At 44.7% G+C, this 12,500-nt stretch overlaps 1 protein-coding gene across 3 annotated transcripts in view; it reads left to right on the top strand.

The window, feature by feature from the left end:
- The window catches only part of LOC126983752 (lysine-specific demethylase 6A-like), a 121,289-nt gene that overhangs the window by 37,349 nt on the left and 71,440 nt on the right, over nucleotides 1-12,500 (top strand). For all 3 annotated transcript variants that reach the window (XM_050836829.1, XM_050836828.1, XM_050836827.1), the window contains exon 3: nucleotides 9,198-9,309. In XM_050836829.1, the coding sequence (XP_050692786.1) occupies nucleotides 9,198-9,309 (112 nt within the window). The remainder of the gene's footprint in view (nucleotides 1-9,197; nucleotides 9,310-12,500) is intronic.

Here is a 12,500-nt window from a genome sequence, read left to right as displayed (position 1 = left end):
AGAGAGAGAGATCAACAGGTGAACAAACAACTCTCCCTTCCTCTTCTCTCCCTTCCTCTTCCCTCCCTTCCCTTTCCTCCCCTTCCCTTCCTCAACCATTCTCCGATACCTCCCTTCCTCCTTCCTCTCTCTCCCTTTCTTTCTCTCCTCTCATTCCTTGCTTCCTCCTTTCTCTCCCTTCTTCCTCTTTATCTCCCCTTTCTTTCATTTTACCTCCCCATTTCTCTTCCTTCCTATCTCCCTCCTCTTTCCCTCAACCCTCCCCTTTCCTCCCTTATTCTCCCCCTCTCTCCTATCTTCCATTCCTCCCCTTCTCCTCCCCCGCCTCCCCCCTCCCCTCCCCTCTCCCTCCTCCCCTTGGTACCTGTTGCTGCTCACCTCGTCTGCTAATTGGCTTGGTCAGGTGTGCAGGAAGGTCTCTCTCTCTCTCTCTCTCTCTCTCTCTCTCTCTCTCTCTCTCTCTCTCTCTCTCTCTCTCTCTCTCTCTCTCTCTCTCTCTCTCTCTCTCTCTCTCTCTCTCTCTCTCTCTCTCTCTCTCTCTCTCTCTCTCTCGTTTCTGTCTGTTCTAGAAAAGGAAGACAAGAATTTGATTTAGTGGAAGAAGGAGGAGGAGGAGGAGGTATGCGGTTTAAATGCGAGAGAGAGAAAGGTCAGGGTCAACGAGAGAGAGAGAGAGAAGAAGAAACCTTCCTCCTCTTCCCCGAATTCTTCTCTTCCTCTTAATTTCATTCCGGAATAGAGAGAGAGAGAGAGAGACGTTTTAAAACCCCATGTTTGTTTGTTTGTTTGTGTGTTTGTTTTCAGACGCGAGAGTTACGCAGTAAAAAAAAACCATTCGTATTTTTTATCTTAAGAATGAAACACACACACACACACACACACACACACTCTCACACTCACGTACTAATGAGTTGTGTTTGACCTCCTTCCCAGGTGTATGTGTGTGTGTGTGTGTGTGTGCTTGCGTAAGTACTGTCTATTTTCGATGTAGTTTTCCTCGTGTTTGTGGGTGTGCGTGTATATGTGTGCGTGTGTGTGTGCGTGCGTGCGTGTGTGCATGATGGTAATTATAGGTGTGAAGGAATGGATGTGAAGGTGGGAAGGGAGAAGAAGGGGAGAGGATGGAAGGGAGAAGAAGGGGAGAGGATGGAAGGGAAGAAAAGAGAAGGGAAAGGAAAGGGAGAAAGGAAGAAGGAAAGAAGGAAAGATTGAGATGGAGGAAGAGAGAGAGAGAGAGAGAGAGAGAGAGAGATGTTACCTGGAAAATTAGTGTTACCTGGATTCCTTTTGTTTTGATTAACCTTCAATTATTTTCATTTACTTTCCTGTTGTTTACTCACCTCTCTCTCTCTCTCTCTCTCTCTCTCTCTCTCTCTCTCTCTCTCTCTCTCTCTCTCTCTCTCTCTCTCTCTCTCTTTCCACTTCCTAGTATTTGCATTTCCTCATATCCTCCTTACTGTTTTCTCTCCTCTTCCTCCTCTTCCTCCTCCTCCTCCTCCTTCTTCTCTTCTAGTTATTCTTCGTTTTTCTCTTTCGTCTTAATTTTCTTTCGCTTTTTTCTTTCTTTCGTTCTTATTTTTTCTTTTCTTTTTCAACTTCTCTTCTTCTTCCTCCTCCTCCCTCCTCCTCCTCCTCCTCCTCCTCCTCCTCCTCCATCGCATTTCAGTAACAAAATTTTAGACACACAAAAAAGAAGTTAAATCTGGCACCTCGTTGACCTTGAGAGAGAGAGAGAGAGGAGCACCTTTATCTGCGTAACTTGTGGCTAATGACGCGTTGGACAGGTGTGTGGCCAGGTGTGGAGGAGGAGGAAAATAGGTGAAAAGTTTTATAGAAAGAAGAAATGAAAGACGAAAGTGATAATTAGAAGGAAAAGGATAAAATAAAGAAGAAGAAGAGGAGGAGGAGGAGGAGGAGCCAAGGAATGAAAGGAAGAACGAAAAAGTAGAGGAAAATGAAGAAGGCGAAGATGAAAAAGGAGAAGTAAAAAAAATTAAGGAAAGAAAAAAAAATGAGAGAATGAAAAGGAGGAAAAGGAAGATGAGGAAGAATGAAAACAAGGAGAGAAGGAGGAGGAGGGAGATCAGATGGTAATGATAATCGGATGAGTCTGCAAGAGGCCGGTAGGTCTATACAAGGCATCTCCCGTGAACCTAACCCCACCTAACTTCACTATCCACGAACCTATCCAACCTCTTCTTCAATGTGTCTATCGTATTGGCACTCACCACATGACTGCCAGGCCTGTTCCACTCATCCACCACTCTGTTAGTATTGGCGCTCACCACATGACTGCCAGGCCTGTTCCACTCACCCACCACTCTGTTAGTATTGGCACTCACCACATGACTGCCAGGCCTGTTCCACTCATCCACCACTCTGTTAGTATTGGCACTCACCACATGACTGCCAGGCCTGTTCCACTCACCCACCACTCTGTTAGTATTGGCACTCACCACATGACTGCCAGGCCTGTTCCATTCATCCACCTTTCTGTTAGTAGACCAATTTTTGCATGATGTGGAAGAGATGGGGTTTGGTGGAGGTGGAGTATTGGGGAGGAAGAGAGGAAATGGGGAGAAATTGGGGAAGGGATGGGGAGAAGGTGGGAAGGGATTAAACCAGTGGGGAGATGTGATGGGGAGATATATGTAGTGGGGAAGAGGTGGGGAGAACATATGTAGTTGGGGAGGAGATGGGGAGAATATATGTAGTTGGGGAGGAGAGGGGGAAGGGGTGGGGAGAATATATGTAGTTGGGGAAGAGGTGGGGAGAATATATGTAGTTGGGGAGGAGAGGGGGAAGGGGTGGGGAGAATATCTGGGGTTGGGGAAGAGGTGGGAGAATATATGTAGTTGGGGAGGAGAGGGGGAAGGGGTGGGGAGAATATATGTGGTTGGGGAAGAGGTGGGGAGGAGAGGGGGAAGGGGTGGGGAGAATATATGTGGTTGGGGAAGGGGTGGGGAGGGATAACGGGGAGTAACGGGGAAGATTTTCTCTCCCCGTTATGGAGCTAAAGTTGGCAACAGTGTGCGTGCCCCTACCCCCCCTCCTCCTCCTCCTCCTCCTCCTCCTCCTGTACCCTGACCCACTGTCCATCCATGCCCTTAACCCCCCCCCTCCTCCTCCTCCTCCTCCTCCTCCCCCTCCTCCTCCCATGACCTCTTGCCCCGGACTCTCACTTAGACCTCCTTCTCTCCCCCTCCTCCTCCTCCTCTTCCTCCTCCTCTTCCACTTTTCGTCCTCCTCCACCTCGTCACTCCACTTACTCCACTTCTCACTCTCCTTTGTTCCTTCCTCTCTCTCTCTCTCTCTCTCTCTCTCTCTCTCTCTCTCTCTCTCTCTCTCTCTCTCTCTCTCTCTCTCTCTCTCTCTCTCTCTCTCTCTCTCTCTCTAAAATAATGTAACTGATAACAGAAAACAATAGAGAGAGAGGGGAGGTCAAGGTAAGTGTGGGGTCATCTGGTCACCTTACCTGAGAGAGAGAGAGAGAGAGAGATGAATGAGTTAGTGATTGGGGAGGGGAAGGGAGGAGGAGAAGAGGAGGAGGAGGAGGGTTCTGGAAGCGGTTTTGATAGTTGTGATAATAATGAGAGAGAGAGAGAGAGAAGGAGGGAGGAGAGGTAAATGAATGGGAAGAGAGGAGGTATCACGGAAGAGGAAGAAGAGAGAAGAAGAAAGAGAAAGGAAGAAAGGAAGCTAAACGGAGGAATAGACAGAAATGTGTGTGTGAGAGAGAGAGAGAGAGAGAGAGAGAGAGAGAAGAGGAATAAGAAAAAGGAGAGGAAAACTAAATTAGGAAGAAGAGAAAACAAGGAAGCAGTGAAAATAATGGGACGGGGAGGAGGAAACTTAACAGGTGTGGGAGGAGGAGGAGGAGGAGGAGGGGAGGAGGAGGAGGAAGACCTTCACCCACTAAAGGAAGGTGAGCAAATGCCAGACTTCTCTCACCTGTAGACTGATTGACTGACAGGTGGAGAGAGAGAGAGAGAGAGAGAGAGAGAGAGAGAATGAAAATGATAAAAAAAAAGAGAAAGAAAAGAAAATCGAGGAAAAGTAAGGAGAAAAAAAGAGCTGGAAAAAAGTATAATTGAGAGAAAGGAAAGAAAGATAGAAGGAAGAAAGAAAGAAAGGAAGAAAGAAAATGGGCAAAGGAAGAAGGATAGTACGATAGGAACAAATTTAGCAGTAGTAGTAGTAGAAGCAGTAGTAGTAGTAGTAGTAGTAGTAGTAGTAGTAGCAGGTGGGGAGGTAACAGATGGTGGTAGTAGCAGTAGTAATAGTAGTAGTGGTAGTAGTAATAGTAGTGGTCGCATTGGTGGAGTGGTAGTGGAAGCCCTTGGCACGAATGTGGATGACCCTGCTTGCCCCACCTTACCTAACCTTTCCTTACCTTACTTTACCTTAATTTATATTCCCATACGTTACCTTATTCTTTCCTGTCTAGTATTTTCACCCCCCCTCCCTAATTACCTTACCTTAATATGTCTTACGTTACCTTACCTCTCCTTTCTGTCTCTTTAACCTTACCTAACCTACCTTAATCGTACTTCATCTTACCTTACCTTACCTTACCTTAATATACCTTACCTTACCTTACCTTACCTTAATATATCTTACCTTGCGTTACCTTACCTCTCTCCTTTCTGTCTCTTTAATAATATCACTCCCCCTACCTTACCTTACCTTACCTTACCTTACCTTACCTTTTCCTACCTTAATCTTACCTCATCTTACCTTTCATTCCCTTACCTTACCTTCCTTTACCTTATTTTTCTAACCCTTGCCTTACCTCATTCTCTCTCTCTCTCTCTCTCTCTCTCTCTCTCTCTCTCTCTCTCTCTCTCTCTCTCTCTCTCTACCCCATTCCTACCATTACTAAGAGAGAGAGAATCCTCCTCCTGGACTTCATTTCTTGGTCTCTTGCAACACTCGGAGGAGGAGGAGGAGGAGGAGGAACAGGGACCAGTTTTTGTGGGGGGAAGGAAGGAGGGGAGGAGGAGGAGGTAGCACACTCACGCTTCCCTTAATAATATAGGAGAGAGAGAGAGAGAGAGTTATAAAGAACGTCTCGCAATGGGAAAATAATAGGGTAGTGGAGGAGGAGGAGGAAGAATAGGAGGAAGAAAGTGGAGAGAAAGAGTAGATGGGATGAGAATAGGGAGGAAAGGATGGTGGTGGTGGTGGTGATGATGGTGGTGGTGGTGATGATGGTGGTGGTGAGGTAGAAGGGGGAGGAAGAAGAAGAAGGAGGAGGAGGAGATAAAGAAGGAGGAGGAGGAGAAGAAGAAGATGATGAAGGAGGAGGAGGAGAAGAAAAAGAAGGAGGAGGAGGAGGAGAAGAAAAAGAAGAAGGAGGAGGAGGAGGAAGAAAAAGAAGAGGAGGAGGAGGAGGAGAAGAAGAAAAAGGAAGAAGAAGAAGAGGAGAAGGAGATATAGAAGGTGGAAATGGAGAATGGAGGAAAAATGATTGATGGGAAAGGAGTGGAGGAGGTGGAAGAGGAGGAGGTGGAGGAGGGATGGACACGTGCTCACCTTAACCTTTTCTCACCTTCTTCCTCCACTTCTCTCTCTCTCTTTCTCTCTCTCTTTTTCTCTCCTTTCTTTATCTCCCTCTTTTTCTTCTTCCTTTTATTTCCTTTTTTTCTCTATTTATTTATTATTATTATTATTATTATTATTACTTCATTTTGTCATTCATTTTCTCTCTCTCTCTCTCTCTCTCTCTCTCTCTCTCTCTCTCTCTCTCTCTCTCTCTCTCTCTCTCTCTCTCTCTCTCTATTATTATTATTATTATCTATTTTTTTCTTCATTTTGTCATTCTCTCTCTCTCTCTCTCTCTCTCTCTCTCTCTCTCTCTCTCTCTCTCTCTCTCTCTCTCTCTCTCTCACCTGTGACCGCCGCACCTGTCCTCCTCCTCCTCCTCCTCCTCTTCCTCCTCCTCCTCCTCCTTTGAAGTCCTTATTTGGTATCTTCCTCAAATATTTGTATTCTTTTTTTTCTTTTTCTTGTTTTCTTTATTTTTCTTTATTTTTCTTGTTTTCTTTTCATATTTTCATAATCACGTTTCGTTTTTCTTCCTTTTCTTCCTCTTTTTCTTTTCTTTCTCTTTCTTTCTTTGTTGTTTTTATTCCCATTATTTTTTATCATTGTTTTTCTTTTCCTTTTTTTTCTTTTCATCATCTCATTTCTTTTCCTTTTTCTCTTTCTTTTTCCTTCCTTCTTCTTTTTTTCTTCTTCCACCTCAATCCTTTTTCTTTCTTTTCTTCCTTCTGTATCATCACCTCCTCCTCCTCCTCCTCCTCCTCCTCCTCCTCCATAAAGGGAAGAAGAGGAGGAAGACTATATGGGTGTGATGAGTAGATTTATTTCAGGAGGAGGAGGTGGAGGAGGAGGAGGAAGAAGAAGAAGAGGAGGGAAAAATCTACCTGTCATGTCACGTTTTCTAATAATCCTTGGCACCTCTCTCTCTCTCTCTCTCTCTCTCTCTCTCTCTCTCTCTCTCTCTCTCTCTCTCTCTCTCTCTCTCTCTCTCTCTCTCTCTCTCGTCCTTCCATTTTTCATTAAACGTCCTTAGTCTGTTTCCTGTCTGGAGAGAGAGAGAGAAAGAATCGTGATAGGAAAGAGATATGCAAGAGATAACACGAGAGAGAGAGAGAGAGAGAGAGATAACACCTTTGAAACAACCTGTAATTAAATGCCAATGTCGGTGAAATGAAGGAAAAAAAGGAAAATAAGAGGAAAAATAGGAGGAGGAGGAGGAGGAATAATTAAAAGGAGAATAAAGGGAAGAGGAGGAGGAGGAGGAAATAATTATGAGAAAGGGAAGAAGAATGAAAAAAAAAGTTAATAATAATAATAATAATAATAATAATAATAATAAAGAGAATAATGTTTTTTTTTCCTTCCTTTAACTTTTTTTCCTCTTCCTTCCTCCTTCCTTCATCTCATTTTTCTTCCTTTTCTTCTTCATTCTTCTGCAATTATTTTCTCTTCTCTCATTCTTCCTTCTTTCGTTCTTCCTTTCTTCCTCTTCCTTACTCCTTTCCTTCCTTCTTATTCCTCTCTTCTTCCCTTCCTTCCTTATTTCCTTCCTTTCTTATATGTATTTTCAAACGCATTTTTTTCTTTGATTTCTCCTTCTTTTCCTTCTTCCCTCCTTCCTTCTCTTCTTTCCTTCCTTCTTTCCTTTGTTTTATGTATTTTCAAACGCATTTTTTCTTTGATTTCTCCTTCTTTTCCTTCTTCCCTCCTTCCTTTTCTTCTTATTTTTTTTCTTATTTCTCTTCTATCATTCATTTCCTTATTTCCCTCTTCTCTTATTATTCCTTTTATTCCTCTTCTTTTCTTTATTTCCCTATTTCTTGTTTTTATATTTTACATTTTCATTCCTTCCTATTCCTTCTTTCTTCTCTCTATATCCTTCCCTTCTACTTCTCTTCCTCTACCTTCTCATTCCACGCTCTTCCTCTCTTCCTTCCTTTATTTCATTTCCTTCTTCTTCCTTCTTTATCTGTGTTTTTCTTTTTTTATTTTGTTTTAAAGCATTTTTGTACCTAAGTCAAGGGTTAATAAGGTCATAATTAGTGTTTTTTATCTTCATCTTTTTTTCAATCCTGTTTTTCATCGTGTGTGTGTCTGTGTGCGTGTGTGTGTGTGTGTGTGTGTGTGTACGTCATTCGGGTGGGTGTCCTTGCGTTGTTCTCTCTCTCTCTCTCTCTCTCTCTCTCTCTCTCTCTCTCTCTCTCTCTCTCTCTCTCTCTCTCTCTCTCTCTCTCTCTCTCTCTCATATTTCAGATTTTGTTTTGGTTTCCGTGTGTGTGTGTGTGTGTGCGTGTGTGTGTGTGTGTGTGTGTGTGTGTGTGTGTGTGTGTGTGTGTGTGTGTGAATTGGGTAACTGCATTGTATTTCAGAGAGAGAGAGAGAGAGAAGGATAGCAATCTTACACACACACACACACACACACACACACACACGCACACACACACGCACAACCCGGAATTAATTACCTTTAAAAATCTGTTTAATTAAAATTCTCACATAATGAATAATTGTTTACCTCTGTGTGTGTGTGTGTGTGTGTGTGTGTGTGTGTGTGTGTGTGTGTGTGATGTCATTTCTTTGTCACGGCTGGGCAGTCTCTCTCTCTCTCTCTCTCTCTCTCTCTCTCTCTCTCTCTCTCTCTCTCTCTCTCTCTCTCTCTCTCTCTCTCTCTCTCTCTCTCTCTCTCTCTCTCTCATTTTTCTTACTACGCACTTTTCAACTTCTTCATCTTTTCTCCTCCTCCTCCTCCTCCTCCTCCTCCTCTTCTTTTTCTTCTTCTTTTACTTCTGAGCCCTTGATCATTAAGCCCAAGAAGGAGATAAAAGAGGAGGAGGAGGAGGAGAAGAAATGGAGAGAAAAACGCCCTTCTTCTTAACTCAAAATGGAGGTGATTGTTTTGTGTGTGTGTGTGTGTGTGTGTGTGTGTGTGTTTGTGTGTGTGTGTGTGTGTGTGTGTGTGTGTGTGTGTGTGTGTGTGTGTGTGTTTTAACCTGCAACAGTGACTAAGCATGTAATGACTTGATGCCTCCTTAGAGAGAGAGAGAGAGAGAAGAAGAAACGAGCTGAAATAACCAAGGCAATCTACTTTAGTGAAGGAAGGAAGAGGGGAGGGAAGAAAGAAGAGAGGAAAGGGAAGAAGGAAAGAAGATTGTGATGGAAGAGTCGGAGGGAAGGAAGGAAGGAAGGGAAGAGTAGAAGGGAAGGAAGGAAGGAAGGAAGAGGGAAAGAAGAATATGATGGAAGAGTGGGAGGGGAGAAGGCATTGAAGGAAGGAAGGATTGCACGAAGGAACTCATTCTTTAATAAAAAATAAATCTTCCTTTAATTCATTCGTTTTTATTTCTACGTTTATTTCCCTCATTTATCACACCCTCCTCTAACCCTTTTGTTTTAACCTTTCCTCCTGCCTACGACTTGAACTCTTTCAGGAGGAGGGTATCAGGACACCTCTCCTCCCGAAATTGACCTCTCTTTGGACACTCCTTTGATGTCTATTCAGGAGCAGTAAGTAGCGGGCTTTTTTTAATATTTTTCTTTACGCCCTTGAACTGTCTCCTTAGCTATCAAAAAAAACAAAATCGTTAGTTCTTATATATACGTTTCATATATAGTATAGATAGACACTAACATACCCTCTCTCCCTCCCCTCTCAGCCATGTCCGCGTACCAGAAGTTCTACAACCTGCGCCCCAACGATTACTGGAAGGACAGCGCCTTTCTATACGGGCAGGGCCTCGTCTACTTCCACTTCAACGCCTTCCAGTGGTAAGTACCGACCGGGGGGTGACGGGGCAGGGGAGAAAGAAGGCAAGGGTGACGCTGGGAGCATCTGCCATAGCTACGCGTGGCCTCTGTGCTCATTTCCGTCGCTTTGTCCATTGAGCAAATAAGTGAAATTAAATAATGAAGAGAAAAAGGAAAATGTTGCGGAGAGAGAGACAGAGAGAGAGATTTAAACGTGTCCCATTCAAGTAGACAAAGACATTTCCTTATTATAACTTGTGTTCTATTTGTTCTTTGTTTTACATAGGGAGGAGGGAAGAGGAAGGGGGGGAGGGAGGGAAAGGAAGAGAGGAAAGGGGAGGGAAAGGATAGGAAGAGGAGGAAGGGTTAGGAAGAGGAAGGGGAGGAGTAGACACAAAGGGAGGAAGGAATAGGAAGAGAAGGGAGGAAGAGGAGGAGGAAAAACAGGTTAAAAAGGAAAAGGTGGGAGGAAAAGGACAGGATGAAGAAGGGGAAGAGGGAGGGAGTGGAGGGGAAGAGAAGAGAGAGAGGAAGTGATGAATGTGGGAGAGAGAATAATGAGAGGAGGAGGAGGAGGAAGAAGAAGAAGAGGAGGAAGAGTAGTAGTAGTAGTAGTAGTAGTAGTAGTAGTAGTGGTAGTAGTAGTAGTAGTAGTAGTAGTAGTAGTAGTAGTAATAGTAGTGGTGGTGGTAGTAGTAGTAGTAGTAGTAGTAATAGTAGTAGTAGTAGTAGTTGACAAATGATAGTTGCTCTTTGTTTTACCGCCCCGCAAAGGCTCTCTCTCTCTCTCTCTCTCTCTCTCTCTCTCTCTCTCTCTCTCTCTCTCTCTCTCTCTCTCTCTCTCTCTCTCTCTCTCTCTCAGGTAATTACGTTTGACACCTTTAATTCCTTCGCCTTGATCTTCTGAGAGAGAGAGACAGAGAGCTATATTGGTATCTTACGTGTAAACCTGCATTGTGTGTGTCTGTGTGTGTGTGTGTCTGTGTGTGCGTGTGTGTGTGTGTGTGTGTGTGTGTGTGTGATGGAACAAGTTTTTACAAAGAACATCCTTGGTGTGTGTGTGTGTGTGTGTGTGTGTGTGTGTGTGTGTGTGTGTGTGTGTGTAAATTAATACATATGTGCGTATATCTCTACCACGAATCTGTGTGTGTGTGTGTGTGTGTGTGTGTGCAATATGAGGAGGTCACTTGCCCTTCCCTCCACCCTTTCCTCCTCTCTTCCTCACCCTCCTCCTCCTCCTCCTCCTCCTTGTTTTATCCTGAAGGAGAAACGGATCTTGTCCCTCCCAGCGCCTCCCCCTCCCCCCTCCCCCCTCCCCCCCTTATCTGACCCTTTAATGTCCTCCTCCTCCTCCTCCTCTTCCTCCTCCTCCTCAGGCATCTTCACCTGCTACTCGTCATCCTCCTCCTCCTCCTCCTTCCCTTCCTTCAGGCACTCCTTCCTCCCCTCCCTTAGGCATTAAATTCTCTTCGATTCCTCCTCCTCCTCCTCCTCCTCCTCCTCTTCCTTGTCTTCCTGATTTCTTCATCCATTGCCTCGAGAATACAAGAGTGTGTTAAAGAAAGAGGAGGAGGAAGAGAAAGAAGAGGAGGAGGAAGAAGAAGAAAAGTAACAAACTGAATTGCCAAAATGAGACAAATCGAGAGAGAGAGAGAGAGAGAGAGAGAGTGGGGGGGGGGTAAGAGGGAGAGAGATAAATGGGGGGGCTGGAGGCCGGTCACCAACCTCTCTCTCTCTCTCTCTCTCTCTCTCTCTCTCTCTCTCTCTCTCTCTCTCTCTCTCTCTCTCTCTCTCTCTCTCTCTCTCTCTCTCTCTCTCTCTCTCTCTCTCTCTCTCTATCAGTATTAATAAGTATAGCATTTTGAACCTAAGAGAGAACTACCCATTAACTACTTCCCCTATTTCCTTGCCTATCAACACCTCTACCCATCTACTTCCCTATTTCCTTGCCTATCAACACCTCTACCCATCTACTTACCCATCTACCTTCATATTTGTTCTCCTTCCCTTCCTCTTTTTCCTCCCAATCTCCTTTCCCTTCCCTTCATCTTCCTTCTCTTCTCCTTTTTCCTTCCTTACTTTTTCCTTCTACTTCCTTCACTTCTCTTTCTCTCCTTCATTTTCTCTTCCTTTCCTTTCCCTTTCTCTTCATCTTCCTTCACTTTTCTTTCTCTCCTTTCTCTCTCCCTTCTTTATCTTCCTTTCTCCTCCTCCTCCTCCTCCTCCTCCCTTCCCCTCCTCTCCTCTGTCACCTCTCTTCCTCATTCCTTTCCCCATCTTTATCCCTTCCCCTTCCTCCTCCTCCTCCTCCTCCTCCTCCTCCTCCTCTCCCTTTCAATCATGCACCTGTTGTTACCCCTCTTCCCTTCCCTTCCTTCCCCTCCCTCCCCCTTCCTCTTCATCTCCTCCTCTTTATATAATTTCTCTCCTCCTCCTCCTCCTCCTCCTCCTCCTCCTCCTGTTGTCATCTCTGTATGCCTCCTCTTCATCCACCTGCTGTCATTTCTTCCTCCTCCTCCTCCTCCTCCTCCTCCTCCTCCCCTTCCTCATCTCTCCCTATTTTTATCTCCTTATGTTGTCTCCCTTTCCCCCCCCCCTCCTCCTTACATCTGTTGCACACACACACACACACACACACACACACACACACACACACACACACACACACACACACACCTTCAATCCTTCCTTTTCTTCGTCTCCTTCTTCTCCTTCATCTCCTCCTCCTCCTCCTCCTCCTCCTCAAGCTTCACCTCCACGTGCTTTTTTAATATTTTTTCTCTTCACTTCTTCTTCCTCCTCCTCCTCCTCCTCCTCCTCCTCCTCCTCCTCCTCCTCCGTAGTTGATACTAACGTGGGAGGTAAAAAATATATATAAGCTGTCCCACAAATATTTTCTCTCTCTCTCTCTCTCTCTCTCTCTCTCTCTCTCTCTCTCTCTCTCTCTCTCTCTCTCTCTCTCTCTCTCTCTCTCTCTCTCTCTCTCTCTCTCTCTCTCTCTCTCTCTTCTTTTCCCTTTCTTTTTTGTTTCTTCTTCCCCTCCTCCCTTTCTTCCCTCTCTTGTTCTCTCCCTTCCTCCCTTATTCCCTCCCTTCCTCTCTTCCTTTCCTTCTTTTTTTTATGCTGCAAAGAAATACCAGGATTATTTTTTTCCTTCCTCCTCCTCTTCGTCTTCCTCCTCCTCCTCCTCCTCCTCCTAATATTTTTTTCTC

Source organism: Eriocheir sinensis, chromosome 54 (assembly GCF_024679095.1).
Source record: "Eriocheir sinensis breed Jianghai 21 chromosome 54, ASM2467909v1, whole genome shotgun sequence".
In the NCBI taxonomy this organism is placed as follows: domain Eukaryota; kingdom Metazoa; phylum Arthropoda; class Malacostraca; order Decapoda; family Varunidae; genus Eriocheir; species Eriocheir sinensis.
This window is presented reverse-complemented; position numbering and strand designations above follow the sequence as displayed.